At 46.6% G+C, this 15874-nt stretch overlaps 1 protein-coding gene across 1 annotated transcript; it reads left to right on the forward strand.

The window, feature by feature from the left end:
* The first annotated feature begins 2226 nt into the window (after positions 1-2226).
* Positions 2227-13975, forward strand: LOC112077009 (netrin receptor DCC-like). Its single transcript, XM_024143620.2, has 4 exons — positions 2227-2453; positions 3161-3277; positions 12772-12939; positions 13929-13975. Exons 1-4 carry the CDS (start codon positions 2306-2308, stop codon positions 13973-13975), a joined length of 480 nt encoding a protein of 159 aa, XP_023999388.2. The 5' UTR covers positions 2227-2305.
* Positions 13976-15874: the final 1899 nt, after the last annotated feature.

Consider the following 15874-nt stretch of genomic DNA (forward strand, 5'->3'; position numbering starts at 1 on the left):
AACAGTCTGATACCCTGTTAACACATGTTATATTTAAACAGTCTGATATCCTGTTAACACATGTTATATTTCTATTTAAACAGTCTGATTCATATTAACACATGTTATATTTCTATTTAAACAGTCTGATTTCCTATTAACACATGTTATATTTATATTTAAACAGTCTGATTTCCTGTTAACACATGTTATATTTATATTTAAACAGTCTGATTTCCTGTTAACACATGTTATATTTCTATTTAAACAGTCTGATATCCTGTTAACACATGTTATATTTCTATTTAAACAGTCTGATATCCTGTTAACACATGTTATATTTATATTTAAACAGTCTGATACCCTGTTAACACATGTTATATTTAAACAGTCTGATATCCTGTTAACACATGTTATATTTCTTTTTAAACAGTCTGATATCCTTGTTAACACATGTTATATTTCTATTTAAACAGTCTGATATCCTGTTAACACATGTTATATTTCTATTTAAACAGTCTGATATCCTGTTAACACATGTATATTTTCTATTTAAACAGTCTGATATCCTGTTAACACATGTTATATTTCTATTTAAACAGTCTGATATCCTGTTAACACATGTTATATTTTATATTAAGCAGTCTGATATCCTGTTAAAACATGTTTTATTTATATTTAAACAGTCTGATCACCGCACATTGATTGTTATCTAGATCCTCTTTCTCGTTCTCTCTGTAAGTTGGAGACGCAGGAGGAAATCTGACAGTAGATTCCTTGGTTAATTCCATGCTTGAATAAGCCAGTTTATTACAGCTACCCCCCCCCCCCCAAACACACACACACACACACACAACACACACACACACACACACACACACACACACACACACACACACACACACACACACACACACACACACACACACAACCACACACCACACACACACCACACACACACACAACACACACACACACACACAACACACACACACACACACACACACACACACACACACACACACCTGTGCAGGGGATGAGATGCCTCTATAATTAGAATGAAGAGATTTTCACAGTGGTGAAACTCTGTCCTTCACTGAGATTCATACAGTTTTATCATTAAGTGAATGTAATTAAAACGTGAATGGTGTTTTGAGCTGGGTTTGACAAGTGAGAGGGTGGCAGATATTTCTAAGTGGGTATATAAAGGGCATGCGAGGTGAAGGGCGTTCTGAGGTATGGAAACACAGGGTGTGGGGGAGCAGAGGGAGAGGAAGAATAGAGGGAGGTGTACATTTAGCGGTGTGGGGGGAGCAGAGGGAGAGGAAGAATAGAGGGAGGTGTACATTTAGCGGTGTGGGGAGCAGAGGGAGAGGAAGAATAGAGGGAGGTGTACATTTAGCGGGGTGGGGGAGCAGAGGGAGAGGAAGAATAGAGGGAGGTGTACATTTAGGGGGAGCAGAGGGAGAGGAAGAATAGAGGGAGGTGTACATTTAGAGGAGGGAGGGAGAGGGAGAGAGAGAGAGAGAGAGAGGCAAAGTCTTCCATCTAGACACCGTTGCCCTAGAGCACACAAAAAACTATACATACCTCTGCCTTAACATCAGCGCCACAGGTAACTTCCACAAAGCAGTGAACGATCTGAGAGACAAGGCAAGAAGTTTACAACGTAAAACACCAAATAATGCATGCAGAGCAGAATTAGGCCGATACCCGCTAATTATCAAAATCCATAAAAGAGCCGTTAATTTCTACAACCAGCTAAAAGGAAGCGATTCCCAAACCTTCCATAACAAAGCCATCACCTAGAGAGAGATCTTTCTCTCTGTCTTCCTCCCTCTCTGTCTTTCTCTCTTTCTATCTCTCTGTCTTCCTCCCTCTCTGTCTTTCTCTCTTTCTATCTCTCTGTCTTCCTCCCTCTCTGTCTTTCTCTCTATCTAACTATCTCTCTCTCTTTCTCTCTTTCTAACTCTCTATCTCTCTCTCTTTCTAACTCTCTGTCTTTCTCTCTTTCTATCTCTCTCTTCTCCCTCTCCTCTATAGGAAGCGTGCCACCCACAGTACAGGGAGAAGGAAATGTAGTCAGAAGTATTTACTTGTTTCTTAATAACCTCTCCTCCTCTCCTTCTCGCTCTCCCTCCTCTCCTCTGCCTCCTCTCCTCTGCCTCCTCTCCTCTGCTTCCTCTCCTCCTCCACCTCCCTCCTTCTCCTTCTCCTTCTCCTCCTCCCTCCCCTCTATAGGAAGCGTGCCACTCACAGTACAGGGAAGCGAAAAGGTAGTCAGAAGGACCTGAGACCTCCAGACCTGTGGATCCATCATGAGGAGATGGAACTGAAGAACATTGAGAAGCCTGCCAGTGCCGCCCCCTCTGGATGTGATTCGCCCATCCAGGGTTCCATCCAGGAAATCCGGTCTCAGTCTGTCAGTCACAGCCAATCAGAGAGTCAGATGGGAAGCAAGAGCAGCCACTCAGGTAAGACTTCATGGATGGTAGTGATGTTAATGACAGGAAGGATGTTGTGGAATGTCTTGGAACAGAACCTTGGAACAGAACCTTGGAACAGAATCTTGGAACAGAACCTTGGAACAGAATATTGGAACAGAACCTTGGAACAGAACCTTGGAACAGAACCTTGGAACAGAATCTTGGATAAAAATAAGAGATTAGAAAAGGAATGTTTAAAAAAAAATATATATGTTCACTGCAGATGTGTTGTTATCCAGTCCACCAACACATCTACCACTGAATGGTTTTGTAGAGAAAGACTTCAACAATAGAGGGGGAAAGTAGCTTGCTTCTATCGTCATCTTCATCTCTCTATTGAAACGTAGCTCTTAACTAAAGTTGTCAGTAACAAGTTTAGTGTCTCTGATGGTATTCATGAATATTCTATGAATAAATTGTAGACTATTGATTTCTTATCCAGATGTGAAGGACTATTCAGAGGAACAAGTTAATATAGAGTATACAACCAACTGGCGTGAAATACAATTATATGCTTTTTATTTTCCTCACCTTGGGTTGGTGCTGGTGAATGTTTGTCTTTGGTTAATCTGTATCTATTTGTTCTGTTATAGTGAGGTGAAATCTCATCGATATAACAATAGATTTTGCGACGGAGCCCTGACTAGTAATACATCAGCAGAATATTAACACAGTACGATCCATTTATGTTCTAGGTGTGGACAATGACGAGGCTTCCAGCTGCATCTCTACGTTAGAGCGCTCCCTAGCTGCCCGGAGGGCAACACGTACCAAGCTAATGATCCCCATGGACTCTCAGCCCAGCAACACCCGTAAGTGTCCACATCCCGTAGGGTTGGCCCAGCGTTGGCCCAGCGGTGGCCCAGCGTCGTCCGGGTTAAGGGAGGGTATGCCCCCGGGTTAGGCCGTCATTGTAKAATAAGAATTTGTTCTTAACTGACTTGTCTAGTTAAATAAAGGTTCAATAAAATAATAAATAATAATAAAAGAACATCTTCCCAAATAGTTTGGCTGTCAGCCATCCTGCTCACACTTTGAGTAGGCTGTCCTTCCGCCTCCATCCTCCCTTCCTCCTCTTTTTCCTCCTCCKTCCCTCCTCTGTTTATTTTTGTTTTTATTTCTCCTTTATTTAACCAGGTAGACCAGTTGAGAACAAGTTCTCATTTACAACTGCAACCTGGCCAAGATAAAGCAAAGCAGTGTGACAAAAACAACAACACAGAGTTACACATAAACAAACATACAGTCAATAACACAATAGAAAAATATATGTGCAGTGTGTGCAAATGTAGTAAGATTAGGGAGGTAAGGCAATAAATAGGCCATAGTGGCAAAATAATTACAATTTAGCATTAACTGGAATGATAGATGTGCAAATGATGATGTGCAAGTAGAAATACTGGGGTGCAAAGGAGCAAAAACAATAACAATATGGGGATGAGGTAGTTGGGTGGGCTATTTACAGATGGGCTATGTACAGGTGCAGTGATCTGTAAGATGCTCTGACATCTGATGCTTATTTATTGTTTGATTTTACCTTTATTTAACCAGGTAGGCCAGTTGAGAACAAGTTCTCATTTACAACTGCGACCTGGCCAAGATAAAGCATAGCAATTCGACACATACAACAACACAGAGTTACACATGGAATAAACAAAACATACAGTCAATAACACAGTAGGGAAATCTATATACAGCGAACAGTAGAAAAATAGGGCAGGTTTAGGGCAGGTTGCTGCGGGGGGTGCAGAGCTGTTGGCCAGGGTAGGGGTAGCCAGGTCGAAGGCATGGCTGGCCGTAGAAAAATGCTCATTGAAATTAGCGATTATCGTAGATTTATCAGTGGTGACAGTGTTTCCTAGCCTCAGTGCAGTGGGCAGCTGGGAGGAGGTGCTCTTATTCTCCATGGACTTTACAGTGTCCCAAAACTTTTTATAATTAGTGCTACAGGGTGCAAATTTCTGTTTGAAAAAGCTAGCCTTTGCTTTCCTAACTGACTGTGTATATTGATTCCTGACTTCCTTGAAAAGTTGCATATCACGGGYGCTATTCGATGCTAATGCAGTACGCCACAGGATGTTTWTCTGCTGGTCAAGGGAAGTCAAGTCTGGGGTGAACCAAGGGCTATATCTGTTCTTAGTTCTACATTTTTTGAATGGGGCATGCTTATTTAAGATGGTGAGGAAAGCACTTTTAAAGAACAACCAGGCATCCTCTACTGACGGGATGAGGTCAATATCCTTCCAGGATACCCCGGCCAGGTCAATTAGAAAGGCCTGCTCGCTGAAGTATTTTAGGGAGCGTTTGACAGTGATGAGGGGAGGTCGTTTGACCGTGGACCCATTACGGACGCAGGCAATAAGGCAGTGATCGCTGAGATCCTGGTTGAAAACAGCAGAGGTGTATTTGGAGGGCAAGTTGGTCAAGATGATATCTACGAGGGTGCCCATGTTTATGGATTTAGGGTTGTACCTGGTAGGTTCCTTGATCATTTGTGTGAGATTGAGGGCATCTAGCTTAGATTGTAGGATGGCCGGGGTGTTAAGCATATCCCAGTTTAGGTCACCTAACAGTACGAACTCTGAAGATAGATGGGGGGCAAACAATTCACATATGGTGTCCAGGGCACAGCTGGGGGCTGAGGGGGGTCTATTACAAGGGGAAACAGTGAGATACTTATGTCTGGAAAGGTAGATTTTTAAAAGTAGAAGCTCGAACTGTTTGGGCACAGACCTGGATAGTAAGACAGAAGTCTGCAGGCTATCTCTGCAGTAGATTGCAACTCCGCCCCCTTTGGCAGTTCTATCTTGATGGAAAATGTTATAGTTGGGGATGGAAATTTTTGAATTTTTGGTGGCCTTCCTAAGCCAGGATTCAGACAAGGCAAGGATATCAGGGTTGGCTGAGTGTGCTAAAGCAGTGAATAAAGCAAACTTAGGAAGGAGGCTTATGATGTTAACATGTATGAAACCACGGCTTTTACGGTTACAGGAGTCAACAAATGAGAGCGCCTGGGGAATAGGTGTAGTACTGGGGGCTACAGGGCCTGGGTTAACCTCTATATCACCTGGACGTGTAGTGCGTTGGGTACAGAGAATAAAAGGAGCAGATTTCTGGGTGTGGTAGAATAGATTCAGGGCATAATGTACAGACAAGCTTATGGTATGAGGTGAGTACAGTGGAGGTAAACCTAGGCATTGAGTGATGATGAGAGAGGTTGCATCTCTGAAGGCACCAGGTAAGCCAGGTGAGGTCTCCGCATGCATGGGGGGTGGGACAAAAGAGCTATCTAAGGCATGTTGAGCGGGACTGAGGGCTCTACAGCGAAAGAAAACAATAATAACTAACAGAAACAGCAGTAGACGAGGCATATTGACATTAGAGATAGGCGTAAAGCAATCATAGGTGTTGGTCAGGAGAGCTAAGACAACAACGGGTAAATAGCGATGAATGGGCAGAGCGGGTCAGGTACACATAGGACCTGAGTTCGAGGCTGTGGCCGACAGATAAACAAAATGAGGTACAGTGTTAATGAACAGACCAGCAGGCATCAGCTGTGTAGCAGAGTGATCATAGGGTCCAAAGAGCAGCAATAGGTGAGTCAGGGAGACGTTCGGTAGTTGATTACTACGCTAGGCGAGCAGGAGACACGGTGTTCAGGAAGCTAGCGGGCCGGGGCTAGCAGGTGGGTCTTTAGCGACATCGCAACGGAAAAGCCTGTTGAAACCACATCGGACAATTACGTTGGCAGACCAGTCGTGATGGATCGGCGGGGATCCGTGTCGTCAATAAAGGGTCCAGGCTAATTGGCAAAAGAGGTATCGTAGCCCAATAATTAGCTGGTATACTCCGTCGGCTGGCCGGGAGATGGGCCTAGCTTGAGGCTATCTCAAGGCTAACTGCTGCTTGCTTCGGGACAGAGGCGTTAGCCAACAGTAGCCACTCGGTTGCAGCTAGCAAGCTGCGATGATCTGGTGTTAATGGTCTCGAGCTTGCATCAGGAATTCGGTGATGTGGTGGAGAAAAGCAGTCCGATATGCTGTGGGTTGATATCGCGCTGTGCAGACTGGCAGGTAATTGTCTGAGCTAAAGCTGACTGGTGTCCGAGCTAAAGGTGAAGACCGCTAGCAATGGCTAACAATGACTAGTAGCTAGTAGCTAGTTAGCTGCTGATGGAGGTTCCAGTTATAAGGTATAAAACAAATTGCAGATCCGTACCACATTGGGTGAGGAGAGTTGCAGGAAAGAATATTTAGATCGTAGATGGAAAGTGAAATTAAAATATATACGAAAAAATACAAAAAAACMGAATATTTACAGACTAATTAACACGGGACAAGACAAACACACGTCCGACTGCRACGCCATCTTGGAACATCAATCTCCTTGACATCTTCCTCTCCCTCCTTCTCTGTTAGTAGCACATTGGGTAATTACCAGACATCTCTCTCTCTCTCTTTCCTCTCTCTTCTCTGCCCCTGTTCTTCCCTCTCTTTTCATCCCTCACCTCTCTTCTCTCCAGTAGTCACATGAAAGCCTCCACATCTTCGGATCCCTAGTGGGACAGAGACAGAGAGAGAAGGAAGGGCCTCCTCACATCTCAGACTCCCTAGGGAGACAGAGACCGAGAGAGAGAGGGAGAGGGAGACATGTTTCCCATGCCAAAAAAGCCCTTTGAATTCAATTGAGAGAGGGAGAGACTCTACTCTGCATTCAGCACATCCCCATCAATCACCCCCCCCTCCTCAGCCCACCTCCAACCTTCCTTATCCTTCCCATCAGAGGGGTGAGGCAAGTTGAGGAGAGGTAATGTGGGTTGAGGAGGGTTGAGGAGGGGTGAGGAGGTTTGAGGAGGGTTGAGGAGGGGTGAGGAGGGTTGAGGAGGGGTGAGGAGGGTTAAGGAGGGGTGAGGAGGGGTGAGGAGGGTTTGAGGAGGGTGAGGAGGGGGAAGGTTAAGGGGGTGAGGAGGGTTGAGGAGGGTTAAGGATGAGGGTTATGAGGAGGTTGAGGAGGGTTTTGAGGAGGGTTGAGGAGGGTGGGAGAGTGAGTGAGGGTGAGGAGGGTGAGGAGGGTTGAGGAGGGGTGAGGAGGGTTAAGGATTGGGTGAGGAAAGGGTTGAGGAGGGTTGAGGAGGGGTGAGGAGGGGTGAGGAGGGTTGAGGAGGGTGAGGAGGGTTGAGGAGGGGTGAGGAGGGGTGAGGAGGGTTGAGGAGGGGTGAGGAGGGTTAGGAGGGGTGAGGAGGGGTGAGGAGGTGAGGGAAGGCTGAGGAGGGGTGAGGGGGTTGAGGAAGGGTGAGGAGGGGTGAGGAGGGTGTGAGGAGGGGTGCGAGGGTGAGGAGGGGTGAGGAGGGTTAATGAGGATTGAGGAGGGTTAATGAGGGGTGAGGAGGGTTAAGGAGGGGTGAGGAGGTTTGAGGAGGGGTGAGGAGGGGTGAGGGGGAGGAGGATTGGAGGGGTGAGGAGCGGTTAGGCCCGCGTCTACTCCGGGGTATCTGATGATTTTCCTGGTTCACTTCACCCCCTTCACCTACCTGGGTCCCAGTGGGCATTGCTCAGTAGTGCTTAGTGGTTAACGCTGCTAGGCTACTGTAGGCACCGTCTCGCACTCAGAGAAGAACTGCAGGGTACTGCATATATTACCACTGCCTCTCGTCTCTCTCTCTCACCGTCAAGAAGGAGCTAAGGAGAAACAAGTGCTCCTCTCTTTCATCGTCAAGAAGGCTAAGGAGAACAAGTGGAATAGATTTCAGTTGGCTTCGTTCGCCAGCCAGGGGTTCCGGTTAGAAGAAGCTTCTTTGAATTGTCAGGATTGTTTGATTATTATTTGTGTAGATAGTTGCTAAATATCTTCTGTCTGTTTTGTGCTTTATTCACTAATAGGAACCTAATTAGTAGGTATCGTTTAATTAGTGTGCTGTAATGTGACTCGTTCTTTAGATGCAAGATGTGTCTCAAATGACATCCTTTGCCTTATACAGTACACTACGTTTGACCCTGGTCAGATTAATGCACAATAAAGGAAATAGGGTGCCAAAGGACAAAGGGGGTGCCAAAGGACAAAGGAGGGTGGCCAAAGGACCAAAGGAGGGTGCCAAGGACAGGAGGGTCAAGGACAAAAGAGTGTGCCAAAGGAACAAAGAGGGTGCCAAAGGAGGGTGCCAAAGGAGGGTGCCAAAGGACAAAGGAGGGTGCCAAAGAACAAAGGAGGGTGCCAAAGGAGGGTGCAAAGGAGGGTGCAAGGACAAAGGAGGGTGCCAAAGGAAGGACAAAGGAGGTGCCAAAGAAGGGTCCAAACGGAGTGCAAAGAGAGAAGGGTGCCAAAGGACAAAGAAGGGTGCAAAGGGAGATGTCAAGAGCAAAGGAAGGTGTCAAAGACAAAAGAGGGTGCCAAAGGAGGGTGTCAAAGGGCAAAGGAGGTGCAAAGGACAAGAGAAGGGGTCCAAAGGACAAAGGAGGGTGCCAAAGGACAAAGGAGGGGTGCCAAAGGACAAAGGAGGGTGCCAAGGACAAAGGAGGGTGCCAAGACAAAGGGTGCAAAGGACAAGGAGGGTGCCAAAGGACAAAGGAGTGTGCCAAAAGGACAAAGGAGTGTGCCAAAGAACAAAGGAGGGTGCCAAAAAGAGGGTGCCAAAAGGAGGTGCAAAGGACAAGAAGGGTGCCAAGAAAAGGAGGGTGCCAAAGGAGGTGCCAAAGGACAAAGGAGGGTGCCAAAGGAGGGTGCCAAAGGACAAAGGAGGGTGCCAAAGGACAAAGGAGGGTGCCAAAGAAGGTCCAAAGGACAAAGGAGGGTGCCCAAAGGACAAAGAAGGGTCCAAAGACAAAGAAGGGTGCCAAAGGAGGGTCCAAAGGACAAAGGAAGGTGTCACAAAGGACAAAAGAGGGTGCCAAAGGAGGGTGTCAAAGGGCAAAGGAGGTGCCAAAGGACAAAGAAGGGTGCCAAAGGAGGGTGTCAAAGACAAGGAAGATGTCAAGGACAAAAGAGGGTGCCAAAGGAGGGTGGTCAAAGGGCAAAGGAGGGTGCCAAAGGAGGGGCAAAGGACAAAGGAGGGTGCCAAAGGAGGGTGTTATGAAAGGAAGAGCATTCAGATCTAATAGTCCGTAGTTCAGAAGCTGTGCATCGTGACTAAATAGTACGTAATTCAGATAGCTGTGCATCGTGACTAACTAAGTCCGTAGTTCAGATAGTTGTGCATCGTGATAACTAAGTCCGTAGTTCAGATAGCTGTGCATCTTGACTAACTAAGTCCGTAGTTCAGATAGCTGTGCATCGTGATCTAAGTCCGTAGTTCAGATAGCTGTGCATCGTGACAACTAAGCCGTAGTTAAGATAGCTGTGCATCGTGACTAACTAAGTCCGTAGTTCAGATAGCTGTGCATCGTGACTAACTAATCCGTAGTTCAGATAGCTGTGCATCGTGACTAACTAAGTCCGTAGTTCAGATAGCTGTGCATCGTGACTAACTAAGTCCGTGTTCAGATAGCTGTGCATCGTGACTAATATAAGTCCGTAGTTCAGATAGCTGTGCATCGTGACTAACTAAGTCCGTAGTTCAGATAGCTGTGCATCGTGGTTGATTCATGGCTTAACATAGTGCTATATATAATTTGGGCAGTATAAATGCCATTTGGACATGGTTCACTGACTTTTTGGTTTGGAAACCGACTTCCTATGATCATACATGGCAAATGGACATAACATCCTGATTTGGCACTTTCAATACTTTCATATTGAATTTGGACATTTCTTATGGCAGTTGGCAATGGTTCAGTGACTTTTGACTTCGGCTTTTGACTTCCTATGAAATCATATTGCAAATGGACAAAATATATGCCTTATGGACAAGTTAAAACAATATGACAATAAAATATGACAAAAGTATATTCATACAGTTCTTATACATGTGTAATTGACAAAAAATAAATTTWAAAAACGGTACAGAAAGCACTTTTTTTAAGGGGGTGATAAGTTTTAGAATTTTTTTTCAAATTTTCTAAATTTGATTCTTGGGTCTTGACTTGATGTGCATTTGCAATATGAAAATTTACCGTGGAGTGCGCTCGCCATCTATTGGATTTTTGCTGTGTGACACTTGGCATTTGCCATATGACATTTGCAATAAGTTTTGAATGAAATGGCGTCCATTTGAGTGGTATTGTACATCGTGMAAATGTTTCGTACGGTGCGAATAAGATCCCGTTCATTTTTGTCCATTTCAGGGGGATATTCCCTTACATTATTACATTGCTCAACATTTTCTTAACATTTGTCATAATTAGTTAAAGCAATGAATTTGTATCCGCTCTCGTCGGATTTCGGCTGCATATTTTCAGACATTTTCTTCAAATTTGAAAGCGTTGTGACGCCACGCCCATTTTCGGAAGAATTGCATTATGGGCCCTAAAAGAACGGAAATAGTGTCCACTGCTTGTATACTTTGTATTTTGGCGAATGTAGTACGACATCCGGGAACTTTATCCARACTATGACCAATAAGCATACTATACACTCAATTCATATCACAGATAGTATGGTTACTGCAGTTAATATGAATATTCGATTAGAGTTTAGGATTGCAGATAGAGTTTTTCACAAATTCTGGATGGTGGATTCCCGGAATTGGGAGGGAATATGCAGGAAATCTGGTTAAACCTCCGATCGGTATTTCTGGAAAACCAGAAAGTTACCGGAGTTCTTTACCGAACCGAACCACTTTAGAAACAGTACAATCTCTTCATAGTGGACTGAACATAGGAAATACAAAATAGGAATGTTTCTATTTAATTCTGTTGGACTGAGGCTAGTAAGACACCATCTCTTRATACAAACCAAATGTATACCCAGCACAGTGCTGTGACAAAATCAACATTGTTGACCTAGTAATTTTACCGTACAGAGCACATCATCGCAGGTCCAGGACAGACAGAACCAATCAACTGCCTGATTAGATACCAGACCTGGCTAGCCGAGAATAGACCATATGAATTGACATGTTTGCAGACACATAGATGTCAAGAGTTCATTTCCTTCCATGGCCAGAGGATCAATATGTGCACTGATCTGCCAATCAGTCAGGTTTATACATAAATCCCTTTTTACATCAGCGGTTCAAAGGACTCTCTCTCTCTCTCTCTCTCTCTCTCTCTCTCTCTCTCTCTCTCCTCTCTCTCGCACTCTCTCTCTCGCTCTTTCTCTCTCTCTCGCTCTCTCTCTCGCTCTCTCTCTTCTCTCTGCTCTCTCTCTCTCTCTCTCTCTCTCTCTCTCTCTCTTCTTTCTCTTTCTCTTTTCTCTCTCTCTCTCTCTCTGCAATTCCTTCTCCCCTCCAGGTCGTAGACAGTTTAGGAGATAGGAATCTCTCTGTGTGTGTGGAGTACCCCAGGCATTTTATCAGCCCAGCGCTCTTTCTCTCCCTCCCTCCCTACATCCTCTTTCACTCCCTTCTTTGAGCCCTCAGGACACTTCTCAAGGTCAAGGCTCAGCAGTCGCTAGTTCTCCAGACTCCAGCTTTGGCTGTCTGTCGTCTAGCGCCATGTTGAAACATATTTCGTTAAAAATAAATGACACGCTGTTCCCTATATAGTGCACTACTATTCAACAGAGGCTTCGTCAAATGTAGTTCACTATAGGGAATAGGGTGCCATCTTACTGGACACCAGGTGCTTGAGATGTTCCATTTCGTCTCTTCAGTAAGAAACTCTTTGATTGGTGTTTATAGGAAGACAGTTAGCATCCTGAGTAAACAGCACTACTACTGTGTCGCTAATTGATCATATAAACTGTACCGTCACTAACACATGATACTAGATTATTTTAGAAACAGTTTACTAGGGGTTAGATAATGAAAACAACTTGTTTCCCTGTCCTCTAAACGGCTAAAGGGTGGTATTTGTTGTTATGTTTAGCATAGTTATAGCAATGCTTGTCGTTTAATTTCATATAATTTGGTTTATCTCATTGTTGCCCTGTCCCTCCACCTGTCTCTCCTCCTGTCTCTCGCCCTCTCTCCTCCTGTCCCTCCTCCTGTCTCTCTCCCTCCTGTCCCTCCTCCTGTCTCTCCTCCCATCCCTCCTCCCGTCTCTCCTCCCGTCTCTTCCTCCCGTCTCTCCTCCTGTCTCTCCTCCCGTCTCTCCTCCTTTCTCTCCTCCGCTCTCTCCAACTGTCTCTCCTCCCGTCCTTCTCCCATCCTCCCTCCGCTCTCTTCTCTCTCCCTGTCTCTCTCCTTTCTTCTTCCCTCTCTTCTCCCACTCTCCTCCCATCTCCCCTCCCCGTCTCTCTCCTCCCCTCTCTCCTCGCTCTCTCGTCTCTCTAGCTGTTGTCAGTGCCATCCCAGTGCCAATTCTGGAGAGCAGTCAGTACCCTGGCATCCTGCCCTCGCCTACCTGCGGGTACAACCATGGTACTCTGACAACCCACCCCAAGTTCACCCTGAGACCCATGCCCTTCCCCAGCCTCACCGTGGACCGATGCTATGCAGCAGGTAGAAGTCAGTCCATTTTACCCTCCCTGTCATTTCGTCTCTCTCTATCTCCATGTTTCTCGGGTCCCTCCCTGTCATTCCATCTCCTCCTCCTCTCTCCGTCCCTCCCTGTCATTCCATCTCCTCCTCCTCTCTCCGTCCCTCCCTCATTCCATCTCCTCCTCCTCTCTCCGTCCCCCCTGTCATTCCGTCTCGCTGCTCCTCCTCTGACTTTCTTCTGTCTCTTCTTGCCTCTAGTCTCAGTTTCTCAACAGACACTTACTTGTCATTGGCCCTGTCCTCTCCTCTCTCTTTCTCTCACTCTCTCTCACTCTCTCACACTCTCTCACACACTCTCACACACTCTCACACACTCCACTCTCTCTTACCCTCTCTCACTCTCTCTCACTCTCCCTCTCTTTCTCTCTCTCAATCACTCATTGTGTTAAGAGCAGCCGTGGTGAGGCGAGTGAATGACACTGAGGCCAAAATGTATTAGCCAATTACTGGGCCTGGGACCTCAATGGCACCCTATCCTGCTATGATCCTGGTCATATGTAGTGCACTATATAAACAATAGTTGCCATTCAGGACCCAGTAATTGGCTAATGCCTTATTGACCTATATCTGTAAATAAAGAGGAGAGGAATCTTTGAGCCCAGACAGAAATGGGATTAGGTTAGTTTCAGTGTCGGGAAAATCACTTTCTGCTGGATGGAGGAGAGGAGAGGAGAGGAGAGGAGAGGAGAGGAGAGGAGAGGAGAGGAGAGGAGAGGAGAGGAGAGGGAGAGGAGAGAGAGAGACATAAACATCAAGACAGTAAAAGAGGTTAGCTAAATAAAAATAATTGTTTTGTTTGACCTCTGATGAAATGATCTGGACACAGCCCCCTGGCAAAGTTACTTGGCCTTTTTACTCTAAGTACCAGGAAGTGTACATAAACAGACAAACAAATTAACAGACTGACAATATTCTCAGTTACTCAGAAGAAACATGATTGGTCCCTGTAGCAGTGTATTTTGACGAGGCCCAGATGAAGTGTCGAGGCCCAGATTAAGTGTCGAGGCCCAGATTAAGTGTCGAGGCCCAGATGAAGTGTCGAGGCACAGATTAAGTGTCGAGGCCCAGATGAAGGGTTGAGGCCCAGATTAAGTGTCGAGTGAACTGGGGGTAAACGATGGTCAGGTCCAGGGGGGGAAAAGTCATAAGTCAGGTCACCTCTCAGTCCGAAAAACATGTAGAGCACTCTGGGTCTCTCAGGATGAGGTTACTAGGAGTAGGGCACTCTGGGTCTCTCAGGATGAGTTACTGGAGTAGGACTCTGGTCTCGGATCAGGTTACTGGGAGTAGGGTACTCTGGGGTCTCTCAGGATCAGGTTACTGGGAGTAGGGCACTCTGGGTCTCTCAGGATGAGGTTACTGGGAGTAGAGCACTCTGGGTCTCTCAGGATGAGTTACTGGAGTAGAGCACTCTGGGTCCTTCAGGATGAGGTTACTGGGAGTAGGGTACTCTGGGTCTCTCAGGATGAGGTTACTAGGAGTAGGGTTACTCTGGGTCTCAGGATGAGGTTACTGGGAGTAGGGCACTCTGGTCTCTCAGGATGAGGTTACTAGGTAGGGTACTCTGGGTCTCAGGATGAGGTTACTGGGAGTAGGGCACTCTGGGTCTCAGGATGAGGTTACTGGGAGTAGGGCACTCTGGGTCTCAGGATGAGGTTAGTGGAGTAGGGCACTCTGGGTCTCTCAGGATGAGGTTACTGGGAGTAGGCACTCTGGGTCTCAGGATCAGGTGGGAGTAGGGCACTCTGGGTCTCTCAGGATCAGGTTACTGGGAGTAGAGTACCTGGGTCTCTCAGGATCAGGTTACTGGGAGTAGGGTACTCTGGGTCTCAGGATGAGGTTACTGGGGAGTAGGGCACTCTGGGTCTCTCAGGATGAGGTTACTGGGAGTAAGGTACTCTGGGTCTCTCAGGATGAGGTTACTAGGAGTAGGGTACTCTGGGTCTCAGGATGAGGTTACTGGAGTAGGGCACTCTGGGTCTCTCAGGATGAGGTTACTAGGAGTGGTACTCTGGGTCTCAGGATGAGGTTACTGGGAGTAGGGCACTCTGGGTCTCAGGATGAGGTTAGGGAGTAGGGCACTCTGGGTCTCTCAGGATGAGGTTACTGGGAGTAGGCACTCTGGTCTCAGGATCAGGTTAGTGGGAGTAGGGCACTCTGGGTCTCTCAGGATCAGGTTACTGGGAGTAGGGACTCTGGGTCTCTCAGGATCAGGTTACTGGGAGTAGGGTTACTCTGGGTCTCAGGATGAGGTTACTGGGAGTAGGGCACTCTGGGTCTCTCAGGATGAGGTTACTGGGAGTAGGGCACTCTGGGTCTCTCAGGATGAGGTTACTGGGAGTAGGGCACTCTGGGTCTCAGGATGAGGTTACTGGGAGTAGGCACTCTGGGTCTCTCAGGATGAGGTTACTGGAGTAGAGCACTCTGGGTCTCTCAGGAATAGGTTACTGGGAGTAGGGCACTCTGGGGTCTCTCAGGATGAGTTACTGGAGTAGGGCACTGGGTCTCTCAGGATGAGGTTACTGGGGGTAGGGTACTCTGGTCTCAGGATGAGGTTACTGGATAGGGTAGTCTGGGTCTCTCAGGATGAGGTTACTGGGAGTAGGCACTCTGGGTCTCTCAGGATGAGGTTACTGGGGTAGGGCACTCTGGGTCCTCTCAGGATGAGGTTACTGGGAGTAGGGCACTCTGGGCTCTCAGGATGAGGTTACTGGGAGTAGGGCACTCTTGGTCTCAGGATGAGGTTACTGGGAGTAGGGTACTCTGGGTCTCAGGATGAGGTTACTGGGAGTAGGGTACTCTGGTCTCAGGATGAGGTTACTGGAGTAGGGTACTCTGGGTCTCAGGATGAGTTACTGGAGTAGGGTACTCTGGGTCTCTCAGGATGAGGTTACTG

Source organism: Salvelinus sp. IW2-2015, unplaced genomic scaffold, assembly GCF_002910315.2.
Source record: "Salvelinus sp. IW2-2015 unplaced genomic scaffold, ASM291031v2 Un_scaffold4197, whole genome shotgun sequence".
Classification (NCBI taxonomy): Eukaryota; Metazoa; Chordata; class Actinopteri; order Salmoniformes; family Salmonidae; genus Salvelinus; species Salvelinus sp. IW2-2015.